Here is a 15486-nt window from a genome sequence, read left to right as displayed (position 1 = left end):
TAAGAAGCAAATAATTTCATTAGTCAAAATCAATTTAACAGAAAACAAATGTTTAATTAAAAGAGTACATAATAAATGTATGATACTTTGATCCTGACTAAAGAATTTATTTTGAATGGGATATGCTTACTGTGATAAGCTTAGCTTTTAAAATTAAATGCAGTTAATTGAAATGTGAGCTTGAAGTTTAACTGGAACGAAATATTGTCTTTGAGTGGTTTGGCACCAGGTGTTGCTGTTTAACATGTACATTTAAGGACAGATGTCCTTAAGAGAACACAGGTAAGATATCTTGAACATGGCTGAGGGCAAGGTTTGTGCAGTCACAACTTAACATGTTGAAGGTTTGAACATTTAAAAAAAAAAAAAGGAAGGGAATTTATATATGTATATATTTATTTTTTTAGAGGGTGGGGGTGCAGGGGAATGGGAGAGGAAACAAAATTTCACATGTTGATTATAAATATTGATGGAAAATTAAAAATGAAAAAAACAAAAGCTGTCGGAGGACAGCAACGCTCGACTATTCAACAGCCTTGTCAATTGAATGAATACGAAAGTCGAAAAAGGGGCATAATTTTGTAAAAATGGGAAAAAGGGTTATGGAACCTTCACAGTGGTTATCAGCTCATAAAGTGAACAAGTGCGTGAAGTTTCCATCCTTTCCCATAAGTGGATAATGAAATATCAGCTTACATACAAAAACTTAACCAAAAACTTCTAAGTCGAAAAAGGGGCATAATTTTGAAAAAATTGCAAAGTAGAGTTATGGGACCTATACAGTGCATGTCAGATCATGACAGTGAACAAGTGTGTGAACTTTCAATCCTTTCCCATTAGTGTGTACTGAGATAACAGCTTACATACAAAACTTTAACCAAGAATTTCTAAGTGGAAAAGGGGGCATAATTTCATAAAAAAGCAAAACAGAGTTATGGAACCTGTGCAGTGTAGGTCAGTTTATCACAGTGAGTAAGTGTGTGAAGTTTCAATCCATTCCCACAAGTCGTTGCTGAGATACCAGCTTACATACAAAACCTTAACCAAGAATTCCTAAGTCGAAAAAGGGACATAATTTTGTAAAAAAGCAAAACAGAGTTACGGTCCTGTGCAATGTAGGTCAGTTTATCACATGGTTCATACAGAATATCAGAGACAAAATTCAAGTACTTTTCAAGGACTTTTTACAATTTTTCAAGCACTATTTTTTTTCAAAACCACGACCTAATCTGAAAAACTTTTATTATGTAATGCAAAAATAAAACAACCATCACTTGTCACACCTCACCTTTGAAAATGACGTTATTCGATTATTAGATTGATGTAATTCACTATTTTGCTGAGGTTTATCACTATTCTTGTGATTTTTAGCGCACTCCTACTAATGATACCTCAAAATTTTGTCACACGACGTACAAATACACTTCGTTCTGTCTGCTCTAAAGGGCTTCAGCCACTGTTTATATTCGTCTTTTGTCTCCCGCTTACTTGATTAAACATGTTTATTTTTCTTACTCATTTTAATTCACTGGAAACACTCGCAAATAGCTAAAAATTGCGAGTTATTATTCCCCGTACTTTTTTAAACGGAAACATGCAAACGGTGATATAGTAGAAATAGCACTCTGTAAATATCGATAAAGTGAGGCCGTAGACCACTATAACAGCATACGAGTGACCCGATCCTGCAATTTCACGAATTTATTTTCATTTTCTCCGATTTATTTTAAGCCTTAAATTCTTTTTGCAAAGCAAAGTTACGGAAAGAATATTTTCAAGGAGTGAAAGGTCAAATTCAAGGAGTTTTTTTCAAAATTCAAGTACTTTTCCAGGTTTTTTAGGGGTTTTGTCATTTTCAGGGAGTTTTCAAGGACTACCATCGAATTCAAGGACTTTTCAAGGCCTGTGCGAACCCTGTATCACAGTGAATAAGTGTGTGAAGTTTCAATCCGTTCCTGCTAGTGGTTACTCAGATACCAGCTTACATACAAAACCTTAACCAAAAATTTCTAAGTCGAAAAAGGGGCATAATTTTGTAAAAAAGCAAAATAGAGTCATGGAACCTGTGCAGTGTAGGTCAGTTTATCACAGTGAATAAGTGTGTGAAGTTTCAATCCATTCCCACAAGTGGTTACTGAGATACCAGCTTACATACAAAACCTTAACAAAATCGGGACACAGACGCATGGGCGAGTCCAATAGCTCTACTATTCTATGAATAGTCAAGCTAAAAAGGGTACAAGAGTGGTTGGTGTGTGTGTGGGGGGAGGGGGGCAGAGGATGCATGATCAGTGGTGGGCATGACTGGGTGGAGAATGGTACAACTTGTATGTTGATAAATAATCATGGAAGTTTGAAAAAAATCTAAAATAAGAAATGAAAAAAAAAAGATTTTTTTTGTGGGGGGTGGGGGGGGGGGGGGGGGGGTGACCAGGTGTGGGTGTGTGCAACTTCACATTTTTATAATAAATGTTCACAGAAATGAAAGAAATTTAATGAAATTCTGTCAAATAATAAGTTTTTTATGTACAAATATGTGGATTTTTAGACAATTAAAGGGCAATAACTCTGAAGTTACAAAAGAAATCCATACAACATTGTGTGTGCACAACCACATTATAGTGCTCTAAATTCTGTTAAAGTTTCATAGTTCAAGGTCAAATATATCAAAAGTTGTGATGCAGAAATTGCCATATCTGTAGTACCCTATTATAGTCAACACTAGAAACTTCCAAGGGCCATAACTCTGGCGTTACTTGAGCAATCTGTCTGAAACTTGATGGGCCCCATGACCTCATAGTGGTGAACATGTATATGAAGTTTGTTTGAAAAAAATCTAAAATAAGGAATGATTTTTTTGTGTGGGGGTGGTGGGGTCGGGAATGATCAAGGTAAGGGGGTGACCAGGTGTGGGTACACAACTTCACTGTTTACAATAAATTTTCATGGAAAAGAATGAAAGAAATTTCATAAAATTCTACCAAATGGTATGTTATGTACAAATATGTGGATTTTTATACAATTAAAGGGCAATAACTCTTAATTTACAAATAAATCCAAACGAAATTGTGTGTACACAACCACATTATGGTGATCTAAATTCTGTTTAAGTTTCATAGTTCTAGGTCAAATATATCCAGTTATGATGCAGAAATTGCAATATTTATAGTACCCTATATAGTTAACACTAGAAACTTCTAAGGGCCATAACTCTGGTGTTACTTGGGCAATCTGACTGAAACTTGACGGGCCACAAGAACTCATAGTGGTGAACAGGTATATGAAGTTTTAAATAAATATTCCCAACCATTTCCTAGATATGGCTCCAGAGGGACAATGCCAAAACTATATCCCTCCTACTTTCGTCGGGGGATAACAAACTTGTGAGAGGACCTTAGAATGATGCTACAGACCAAGTTTTATGAACATCCTTCAAGCAGTTCATAAGATCAAGTCACGTAAAGGTATTTCTAATTTTGGCTCTAGCGTTAAGGGCTAATGCCCCCATTTGATAAAACTTGTGACAGGACCTTATAATGATGCTACAGATCAAGTTTGATGAAGATCCATCAAGCGATTCATGATATGTTTTTGTTTTTAAAAGATTTTTCTTTTTTTAGCTCTGGCAGCCCCTAAAAGGTGCCAAGGTGAACCATTCGAACAAACTTGATAGAAGGCCATGCCAGGATGCTACTGACCAAGTTTGGTGTAATTCTGACCAGTAGTTTCAGAGATGTTTAAATGAATATGTGGATGGAGGACGCCAGACCATCCACCTATACTAATATCTAACCCTTTGGTTCAGGTGAGCTAAAAAGCTAAGCTATGAATCTCTGGTTGTTAGTGGAGAAGAAACACACAAAACAAGCTTGTCATAATTTTTCTCTTTATTGACTGTACAAGTAACATCAAGATCACTTTTTGCCTTTAGCGGAGGGGATATCTTCTTGTGCCTTTTCTTTTGCCTTCTTTTCTCTGTAACCTGAAATCAAAGTAGTTACATGAGGCATACATTCAAATTTTACAAAAATGAAACTAAGTCACTTGCAATTTGAAAATACAAATATTTGATAAATTATACATGTAGCCAGAAAAATAATGTGATCCGACAAATAATTCTAGGCTTCTTTCTAAATGAAAATTGTGAAGAATAACAAACAAGGCACATAATATATGACAGTATGCAAAACCACTTGCCTGTTTACATAAAGCCTTTGTTCATGACCCAAATACCATTTTACCTCAATATGTATATTTGCAAAACACATATGCCCCTGAGAATGAGTTTTTGGAGGAAAGTGTGTAATTGTCATAAGTCTAAGCTTTCTCCATTTACTGATCAGAAACTATTTTCAGTCTCAATTTGACCTTGACCTGTAACCGGCCATCTACTGAGACTATGCAATCATATTAAGCTTGACAACTGTGTCAAGTATTTTCCAGTTAATGATCAGAATCTGCCGTCAGTCTCCGTGACCTTTCACCTACTAACCCCTCCTCCCACACTATCACCACCACAACTAGAGCTGTCACAGGAGTGATGAGTTATACCCCTACTATACGGCCTTGTCACGGAAGTAGGCCAATGTCAAAGTCGAACCTCAAAATCAATAGGGGTCATCTCTAGTCATGATCAACCTCCCCATTAAGTTTCGTGATCCTGGGCCCAAGCATTCTCAAGTTATCATCCTGAAACGTTTTAACTGTTCCGGGTCACTGTGACCTTGACCTCTGACCTACTGACCTCAAAATCAATAGATGTCATCTGCTGTCATGACCAACCTTCCTATCAACTTTCATGATCCTAGGCCCAAGCGTTCTCAAGTTTTTGTCCAGAAATGGTTTAACTGTTCTGGGTCACCTGACCTTTGACCTCAATATAAATCAGGGTCATATGCTGGTCATGACCAACCTCTGTTCAACTTTTGTGATCCTAGGCCCAAGCGTTCTCAAGTTATTATCCGGAAACCATTTAACCGCTCCGGTTCATTGTGACCATGACCTACTGATCTCAAAGTTGAACATGAAGTTACACCTGTGTACCAAAATTTATGATCATAGGCCCATGCATTCTCCAGTTATCATCCGGAAACCGTTCAACTGTTCCTGGTCATTGAGACCTTGACCTTTGATCTACTGACCTCAGTCGAACGTGACCTGTACTTTATATGATGTAACACCCGTGTATCATAATTTATGATCCTTGGCCCAAGCGTTCTCAAGTTATCATTTGGAAAACCGTTCAACCTTTGACCTACTGACCTCTATTTTATAATGTTATACTTGTGTACCAAAATTTATTTAAATCTGTCAAGCCTTTCAGGAGTTATTGTCCGGAAACAATGAAAACCGATAAAGCTTACTTCGTTTTTGGGGGTATAAAGAGTCATCTTGTGACTAAAGCCTCAAGTTTTATCTCTATCGTTGCAAGCCTTATTCAGTTATTGAGCAGAAAACGTGTTTTTTTTCTTGTCTGAAGGTCAAGATGACCCTGACCATTAACCTACTGATCCCTTAATATAGTTTGGATCATTTACTGATCACAGACAATCACGTTATGGAGTTTGACCATTGTCTGCCCAAGCCTTCTCCATTTTCTGATCAGGAAGTACGGACTTTGTGAACTTTACCTTTGACATAATGACCACATAATCAAGGGGGTCATCCAATGACCATGACCAATCATCCAATGGAGTTTGACCAATGTAGGTCCAAACCTCCTCCAGTAACAAGGCAGAAACATTTCAGCTTTAAGATCAATGTGACTTTTGACCTTTGACCCTAAAAACTTTAAGGTTCATGTACAGTCCATAAGTATAAATCTTCCAATGATATTTAACCTCTCAAGATCTACAGACAGACAGACATGATCAAAATGTTATACATTGTACCTACTCCTTTAAAGGGTGGCATAAAATGTTAATAAATATCTTTAATTACTGCTTCAGAAAAACTGTTATCAGCCAACATTTTCACCACTAAGAGGAGTAATAAAACGTTTTATCTGTATCCAACTGCAGACTGGCAACGTAAAAGGTATAAATATATTGTACTTCAAATCTATGATTCCTTACCTTGAAGTCTCTTGTTGGCTCTGGCAGTTCTGAGAGCAACATATGGGTTGTAACGTTTCTCATCGGCAGTGATAGCACGGGCCTTTTCTCTACGGATAGACTGTCTGATCGGCATAACTGTGCCAGGTAACTGTGTGGCCATCTTGATTTCTTCAGCCTGAAATAAAGATGTTGAATGTGATGTTTATAGTAAAAACACATTATTAGTAAATGTTGTGATTTTAATGTCATTTACAGTATTTCAACAACATTTTTGCAACAGCAGCCAGTTTATTCAGTTGCAGTTCCTGGATTATGAACCATGACTACACAACTCCTCCACATGAATTGTTCACCCAAAGCTTGGAAAAAATCCATCATGTTCATCATCACTATGAACAATTTCAAACATCTATCTTTAGATCTTCATCTCTCATTATATAGCAACATGTGAGCCGCAATGGTCTAGGAAGAATCCAGATGTACTTTATTCCTGACAAACTTGAGTGGGAAAAGCAAACTATCTAAATTATCTACCCACTCAAAACAGAGTATACCCATCTGCAAACTGAAAATGCCCGTGAGAAATCGTACAAGTGTCACTGTACAATATGATCAAAAAGTACTTCTTAGTGAAATGAATTTTAACCCTAAAGATGCTTACACCCACAGTTAAGTGATCTGTTCAATTAGCCACTGAGGTCTTCCTAATTAAATACAATAGAAACCAAATTTGGCTACTTTAATACTGAAAGATTAAAACTTACAGTGGCATCACCCTTGGCTGGTTTGCTTGCTTTCTTGGGGAACAGAATCAATTTAGACTTGTATTCTTTCAATCTTTGAACATTTTGTTGGAGGGACTCCATAGATCTGTTTCTACGACGATAATCTACAGCAATACCAATGGCCAAGGCCTGCCTCTTGTACACACCAGCTGCCTGAAAATACAAAGTACTATAACACTTGAGCCGAGATACACATTTGCAAAGTAAATAACTTTTTTAAACAAGTATGTCCACGGGCAGAATGCCGAGCCTGTCAGCTGTCAAGTGTGACCTTGACCTTAGATCTAGGGACCTGGTTCTTGTACATGACACTCTATCTCAAAATGGCGCATTCAGGCCAAGTTACATCAAAATCCCACCATACATGAAGAAATGTTCCGGACAAACTTCAATCTGACCTCCAACTGTCAAAAGTGGCGACTAAGTCGTGCTCACCGCAAGCGTGCTTGACAAAAATCTAAATATCCAAGGTAATGAAAATGGGCAATTTTTTGCTTTAAATTGGGAAAAATGGAGCCTAATTGGCTTTGGGAATGGGGACGAATATCTGCCCTGTGGGACAGGAAGCATCAGCTACTGATCACAGGGAATTATTCTATGAAGTCTGACTACTGTAAGACCATGCGTTCTCTCGCTATTGATCTAAATACAGATCAACTGAAAGACATCAACCAACGATGTGCAAAACAATATACACCCTCTTCTTAAAAAGTGATTTTTTTTGCGCCGATTTGACTCCGAAATTCGGCATCTTCCCAACTGATAAAAATGGTCAAATTCCCAAAAAATGCTTAAAAATTCCCAAAACGAGATGATTTTCCCCAATTACAGTCGAGTCCACTTAATACGAACTCGCTTGATACGAATTTTCGGATTAAACGAAGAAAGTCCGAATTCCCCAGCCGAGTCCTTCTATTTTCTTTGTAAAAGTATTTCGGTAATAGCGAACTCGCTTGATACAAATAATCGGTAGATACGAACACATTTTGGAAGTCCCAATAAGCTTAAATATTATACTTTTCCATCTTTGATACGAATTAATTTTAGAAGTCAGGGCCGTTATAAAATGTGTTGAAAATAATAATATGGTCAAGCTTGTGCCGCTTGGTAATTGGACAATGGAGTAGTTCACACCTATTCACAAACAAACACCTCGGTCCTTTGTGTATCATGTCAATACAAAATAATTTAATCAATTAACAGGTCAAGATTTAAAGAGGTGTAAATAATTTTAAACACATTATTGACGTTCTAGTGTCGATACAGGTAGGCTGTGTCTTCCAAAATATACAAACTTTTATACCTCTTAGAATGCTTGTTATATAGTACAAGCTACAATGTTGGCGGTGGATATAATTTGGCACTCTTGACCTCGACTGCACATTAAAATTTAAATTATTACAGTTTTACCTGTTTAAGTATGACTTTTCTTGAGTAATTTCAATGTTATCTGAATGAATTAACTTAATCAGTTTAAAACTATTAACTACTTTCATGTATCATAATATTGGAATCTGTTCACCGACGATACCGGTGATACTGCCCAAATTGCTCGGACAAATTATCTGGTCATACATTCATTAATACGAATTTCGTTTGATACGAACATATTTCTTAGGTCCGGATGAGTTCGTATAAAGCGAGTTTGACTGTAGATTGATTTCTTGTGAAAGTTGAACTAAAACGATGCAAATAATCATTAAAATGCTGACTAATTATGGTTTATGCGCAGAATTTTGTTGCCAATTCGAAGCGTGTTGTTTACATAAAACGGGTCACGGCATAGTAGGGCATTTAGTATGACTTTCATCACGGTCGCTAAACGCTTTTTCATGCGTCAAAATGAGTCGGAAAAAAATGTTAGAAAATTACCTAAATGATCGGAAAATGTCGCATAATTCCAAATATTATAAGAAAATAAAACTTAAACACGCCATCGGTACTCCGGACATCGAACATCTTTTGGTAAAGTTAAAGAGAAATCAAATTCAAATCAAACGTCAGAAAAGCAAAGTGATCTGTCCAAGAAATCTGAGTCCCCACAAAATGACCCTCAGAAATCAACTGAAGCTCATGGTGACCCTAAGCTATCTGAGCCATCAGAAAATAACCTGTCTGTCCTGTCTATTCAACCTCAGTGCATATTTGAATGAAATAAATTTACCTTAAAATAAAACTTTTCAAAATGATTTCTTTATTAAGTTTTGTTAATTTTCTCCAATTTTGAAGTTTATCGCACTAAAAATTCCCAATTTAAAAGGTATGGCAAAAAAAGTAAAACAAGAGGACCATGATGGTCCTGAATCGCTCACCTCTTCCCACATGACCCAGTTTTGAGTATGACGTCGTTTTTTTTTATTATTAGACATAGTGACCTAGTTTTTGAGCTCATGTGACCCAGTTTTGAACTTGACCTAGATATTATCAAGATAAAAATTCTGACCAATTTTCATGAAGATCCATTGAAAAATATGGTCTCTAGAGAGGTCACAAGGTTTTTCTATTATTTGACCTATTGACCTAGTTTTCGAAGGTACGTGACCCTGTTTTGAACTTTACATAGATATCATCAAGGTGAACATTCTCACTAATTTTCATGAAGATCTCATGAAAAATATGGCCTTTAGAGAGGTCACAAGGTTTTTCTATTTTTATACCTACTGGCCTAGTTTTTGACCGCACGTGACCCAGTTTTGAAACTGACCTAGATATCATCAAGGTGAATATTCAGATCAATTTTCATGAAGATCCATTGAAAAATATGGCCTCTAGAGAGGTCAAAAGATTTTAATAATTTTAGACCTACTGACCTAGTTTTTGATAGCAGTTGACCCAGTTTCAAACTTGACCTAGATATCATCAAGATGAACATTCAGACCAACTTTCATACAGATCCCATGAAAAGTATGGCCTCTAGAGAGGTCACAAGGTTTTTTTATTATTTGACCTACTGACCTAGTTTTTTAAGGCACATGACCCAGTTTCAAACTTGACCTAGATATCATCAAGGTGAACATTCTGACCAATTTTTATGGAGATCCATTCACAAGTATGGCCTCTAGAGAGGTCACAAGGTTTTTCTATTTTTAGACCTACTGACCTAGTTTTTGACCGCACATGACCCTGTTTCAATCTTGACCTAGATATCATCAAGATGAACATTCAGACCAATTTTCATACAGATCCCATGAAAAATATGGCCTTTAGAGAGGTCAGAAGGTTTTTCTATTATTTGACCTACTGACCTAGTTTTTGATGGCACGTGACCCACTTTCGAACTTGACCTAGATATCATCAAGATGAACATTCTGACCAACTTTCATACAGATCCCATGAAAAATATGGCCTCTAGAGAGGTCACAAGGTTTTTCTATTATTTGACCTACTGACCTAGTTTTTGATGGCACGTGACCCACTTTCGAACTTGACCTAGATATCATCAAGATGAACATTCTGACCAATTTTCATGAAGATCTCATGGAATATATGGCCTCTAGAGAGGTCACAAGGTTTTTCTATTTTTAGCCCTACTGACCTAGTTTTTGATGGAACGTGACCCAGTTTCGAACTTGACCTAGATATCATCAAGATGAACATTCAGACCAACTTTCATACAGATCCCATGAAAAATATGGCCTTTAGAGAGGTCACAAGGTTTTTCTATTATTTGACCTACTGACCTAGTTTTTGATGGCACGTGACACAGTTTCGAACTTGACCTAGATATTATCAAGGTGAACATTCTGACCAATTTTCATGAAGATTTTGTGAAATATATGGCCTCTAGAGAGGTCACGAGGTTTTTCTATTTTTAGACCTACTGACCTAGTTTTTGATGGAACGTGACCCAGTTTCGAACCTGACCTAGATATCATCAAGGTGAACATTCTGACCAATTTTCATGAAGATCTTGTGAAATATATGGCCTCTAGAGAGGTCACAAGGTTTTTCTATTTTTAGACCTACTGACCTAGTTTTTGACGGCACGTGACCCAGTTTCGAACTTGACCTAGATATCATCAAGATGAACATTCTGACCAACTTTCATAAAGATCCCATGAAAAATGTGACCTCTAGAGTGGTCACAAGCAAAAGTTTACGGACGGACGCACGGACGGACGACGGACACCGCACGATCACAAAAGCTCACCTTGTCACTTTGTGACAGGTGAGCTAAAAATCACTGAAAGAGCCCCAAAAATATTCACGAAGTTGTAACTTGCCCAAAATAAAGTTTAATAACTAAAGTTCTAATACGCATGTATCTGTTAAAATACGCTTACACTTAAATGACGTCACGTTAACATGCGATGACGACAATGTCTTTGTTGCGACCAAGAAAGAGCACTACTGTATTTTTACTACTGTTTTAGATAAAGGGTAGATTAGAATCGAAATAATGTATAGAAAAATCGTGTTTTACAAAATTAATACACTCAAAATCGGGACATACATAAAACCTCTTTTCATGTATTAATAATGTTAAAACACGGTTTTTCTATACATTATTTCTTCACTAAACAATGGAAGTAAATAATTGATTTGTGAAAAAGGGTGGAATTTTGGAATGTGAAGGGCCCAAACATAAGCCTCCATTAAAACAAGAGGACCATGATGGTCCTGCAATGGTTTCGTCCCCACATGACCCAGTTTTGAACTGAGTATGACGTCGTTTTTTCTATCATTTGACATAGTGACCTAGTTTTTGAGCTCATGTGACCCAGTTTTGAACTTTACCTAGATATCATCAAAATAAAAAAAATCTGACCAATTTTCTTGAAGATCCATTGAAAAATATGGCCTCTAGAGGTCACAAGGTTTTTTTATTTGACCTACTGACCTAGTTTTTAATGGCACGTGACCCAGTCTTGAACTTGACCTAGATATCATCAAGATGAACATTCTGACTAACTTTCATGAAGATCCATTGAAAAGTATGGCCTCTAGAGAGGTCACAAGGTTTTTCTATTTTTAGACCTACTGACCTAGTTTTGGACTGCATGTGACCCAGTTTCGAACTTGATCTAGATATCATCAAGATGAACATTCAGACCAACTTTCATACAGATCCCATGAAAAATATGGCCTCTAGAGAGGTCACAAGGTTTTTTTTATTATTTGACCCACTGACCTAGTTTTTTACCGCATGTGACCCAGTTTCAAACTTTACCTAAATATCATCAAGATGAACATTCTAACTTTCATGAAGATCCGTTGAAAAGTATGGCCTCTAGAGGTCACAAGGTTTTTCTATTTTTAGACCTACTGACCTAGTTTTGGACTGCAGTTGACCCAGTTTCGAACTTGACCTAGATATCATCAAGATGAACATTCAGACCAACTTTCATACAGATCCCATAAAAAATATGGCCTCTAGAGAGGTCACAAGGTTTTTTTATTATTTGACCTACTGACCTAGTTTTTGAAGGCACGTGACCCAGTTTCGAACCTGACCTAGATATCATCAATGTGAACAATCTGACCAACTTTCATGAAGATCCCATGAAAAATATGGCCTCTAGAGAGGACACAAGGTTTTTCTATTTTTAGACCTACTGACCTAGTTTTGGACAGTGCTTGACCCAGTTTCGAACTTGACCTAGATATCATCAAGATGAACATTCTGACCAACTTTAACAAGAGATCACAGAGTGATCTTGGCGCCCACCAATGTGCCATTTTTGAGTGTTCCAAATTTCAAGACTTACTGACTAGCTCAAGGTCAAATTTCATTTCCATACACAACAGTGTGCATGTGGTCCAAATTCGAAAGCTGTAGCTTGAGAAATATCAAGTAGGTCACTAGGTCAATGTCAAGGTCAAAGTTTGTTTCGGTACACAATTCTATGCATGTGGTCTAAATTTGAAGCCTGTAGCTACAGAAATGTGAAAGTAGGTCACCAGGTCAATCTTAAGGTCAAAGTTCATTTCGGTACACAAAACTATGCAAGTGGTCCAAATTTGAAGGCTGTAGCTTGAGAAATGCAAAAGTAGGTCACTAGGTCAAAATCAAGGTCAAATTTTATTTCGGAATACAAAACTATGCATGTGGTCCAAATTTGAAGCCTGTACCTTCAAAAATGTGAAAATAGGTCACTAGGTCAATGTAAAGGTCAAAGTTCATTTCGGTATACAAAACTATGCAAGTGGTCCAAATTTGAAGGCTATAGCTCGAGAAATGTAAAAGTAGGTCACTAGGTCAAAATCAAGGTCAAATTTTATTTCGGAATACAAAACTATGCATGTGGTCCAAATTTGAAGCCTGTACCTTCAAAAAGGTGAAAGTAGGTCACTAGGTCAATGTGAAGGTCAAAGTTTTTTTTGGTACACAAAACTATGCATGTGGTCCAAATTTGAAGGCTGTAGCTTGAGAAATGTGAAAGTAGGTCACTAGGTCAAAATCAATGTCAAATTTAATTCTGAAACATGGAACTATGCATATGGTCCAAATTTGACGCCTGTACCTTCAAAAATGTGAAAGTATGTCACTAGGTCAAAAACAAAGTCAAAGTTTTTTCCAGTGCACAAAACTATGCATGTGGTCCAAATTTGAAGGCTGTAGCTACAGAAATGTGAAAGTAGGTCACTAGGTCAAAATCAAGGTCAACTCATGCCAAGGTTCATCTTGCCACTCAAAAATATACATGTGGTCCAAATTTGAAGGCTGTAGCTACAGAAATGTGAAAGTAGGTCAATAGGTCAAAATCAAGGTCAACTCATGTCAAGGTTCATCTTGCCACTCAAAAATATACATGTGGTCCAAATCTGAATGTTGTAGTTATTGACCAAGAACATTTTAAAAGCTTTTCCCTTTATAAGTCTATATGAACCATGTGACCACTGGGGCGGGGCCATTTTTGACCCTAGGGGGATAATTTGAACAAACTTGGTAGAAAACCACTAGATTATGCTACATTACAAGTATCAAAGCCCTAGGCTTTGTGGTTTGGACAAGAAGATTTTCCAAGTTTTTCCTTATACAAGTCTATGTAAACCATAAGACCCCCAGGGCGGGGCCATATTTGACCCTAGGGGTATAATTTGAACAATCTTAGTTGAAGACCACTAGATGATGTCACATACAAAATATCAAAGCCCTAGGCCCTGTGGTTTTGGACAAGAGGTTATTCAAAGTTTTTCCCTATATAAGTCTATATAAACCACGTGACCCCCAGGGCGGGGCCATATTTCACCCTAGAGAAATAATTTGAATCATCTTGGTAGAGGACCACTAGATGATGCTTCAAACCAATATCAAAGCCCTAGGCTCTGTGGTTTTGGACAAGAAGGTTTTCAAAGCTTTTCCCTATATAAATCTATGTAAAATATAGAAATAAACAAAGGGCCATAACTCAGTCATAAATTGTTGAACCAGTCTGATTTTCAGGGGGACACAACTAGGGTACCAATACATCATTCTGACAAAGTTTGGTCAAAATCCCCCTAGTAGTTTCTGAGGAGATGCGATAACGAGAAATTGTTAATGGACGGACGGACGGAATGACGGACGGACCATCTGATGATGGTGGGCTAATAAAGATCCCATGAAAAATGTGACCTCTAGAGTGGTCACAAGCAAAAGTTTAAGGTTGCATGGACGCACAGACGATGTGCAATCACAAAAGCTCACCTTGTCACTTTGTGACAGGTGAGCTAAAAACAAACAAAAACAAAACAGCGCTCAAACATATCATTTTGCGATTTAATTTGTTATATAAACTCTATTTCTTTTTGTGAAGTTTTCATACCTTCAGTTCCTCCAGTGTGAAACCTCTACCAGCTCGAACCTTGGTGTTGTATTTGACAGTTTGGCAGCGAACCACAGGTCTCAGAGGTCCAGCAACTGGTCTTGGTGCTATTGTTCTTGCTTTCTTGACCCTTGTTGCCCTACGCCTCTTCTTTCGCATGGGCTGATTGAACCAGGTCCTGACACGGTTCTGCCAATCTTTGTGGAAATGCCCATTGGGCACAACATTATTCCTTTTAGGGGCCATGGTTGCTGCAAGTAGACATCAAAATGTACTATTTACCGATTTTAATTAATATTGCTTTCATCATTACTACAAGACATTTAAACATACCTACAGGCCATAAAAATAGCCTCGTTCTGGGATACTTGACCAAAATGGAGTAGGCCACAGGTACAACTAATTCCACATGATCTAGGAAAAATAGTTTTTTTTTTAATTAAAGGGCAATATCTCCACTGGCGTCAAACACTCGAAGGACCAAAATGGTGCGCCAGAGGAAATTTCCTATGAAATTATTGGTTTTGTTGCGAATATGAAATAAATTCAATTCTAATATGCTCGTTTATTTTAAAACATGCTTACGCTAAAATGACGTCACGTTAACGTGCGATGACATCAATGTTTATGTTGCGACCAAGAAAGAGTGCTCCTATATTTTATCTACTGTTTTAGATTAAGGGCATATTAGAATTGAATTAATCTATAGCAAAATCGTGTTTTACCTAAATTAATACACTCCAAATCGGTTATACGTCACCAGAGTAATTCACTCGGGCTAAGCCCTCTTGAAATTATTCCAGGCACATATAACCTCTTTCTGTGTATTAGTAACGTTAAAACATGGTTTTTCTGTGTATCATTTCTTAAATGAAACTTACATGTATAAAAAGGGGA

The 15486-nt window shown here is 37.1% G+C and overlaps 1 protein-coding gene across 1 annotated transcript; it reads right to left on the bottom strand.

Moving 5' to 3' along the window:
- Window positions 1–3869: 3869 nt before the first annotated feature.
- Window positions 3870–14876, bottom strand: LOC123548907 (60S ribosomal protein L13-like). The gene is made up of 4 exons (XM_045336542.2): window positions 14590–14876; window positions 6821–6994; window positions 6075–6231; window positions 3870–3982 (listed from the first exon to the last, which is right to left on the bottom strand). Exons 1-4 carry the CDS (start codon window positions 14833–14835, stop codon window positions 3915–3917), a joined length of 645 nt encoding a protein of 214 aa, XP_045192477.2. The 5' UTR covers window positions 14836–14876; the 3' UTR covers window positions 3870–3914.
- Window positions 14877–15486: the final 610 nt, after the last annotated feature.

The sequence above is a fragment of the Mercenaria mercenaria genome, chromosome 6 (assembly GCF_021730395.1).
Source record: "Mercenaria mercenaria strain notata chromosome 6, MADL_Memer_1, whole genome shotgun sequence".
Lineage (NCBI taxonomy): Eukaryota > Metazoa > Mollusca > Bivalvia > Venerida > Veneridae > Mercenaria > Mercenaria mercenaria.
Note: the sequence above shows the minus strand (reverse complement) of the source record. Positions and strands in the feature narration are given on the sequence as shown.

Excerpts from the sequence above, each read along its gene's own strand:
- LOC123548907 (XM_045336542.2), bottom strand. The coding sequence starts at position 14,835 with ATGGCCCCTAAAAGGAATAATGTTGTGCCCAATGGGCATTTCCACAAA. Across the intron at positions 6,232-6,820 it reads CAGCCAAGGGTGATGCCACT|GCTGAAGAAATCAAGATGGC; the intron begins GTAAGTTTTAAT and ends TCTTTATTTCAG. Across the intron at positions 3,983-6,074 it reads AGCCAACAAGAGACTTCAAG|GTTACAGAGAAAAGAAGGCA; the intron begins GTAAGGAATCAT and ends CTTTGATTTCAG.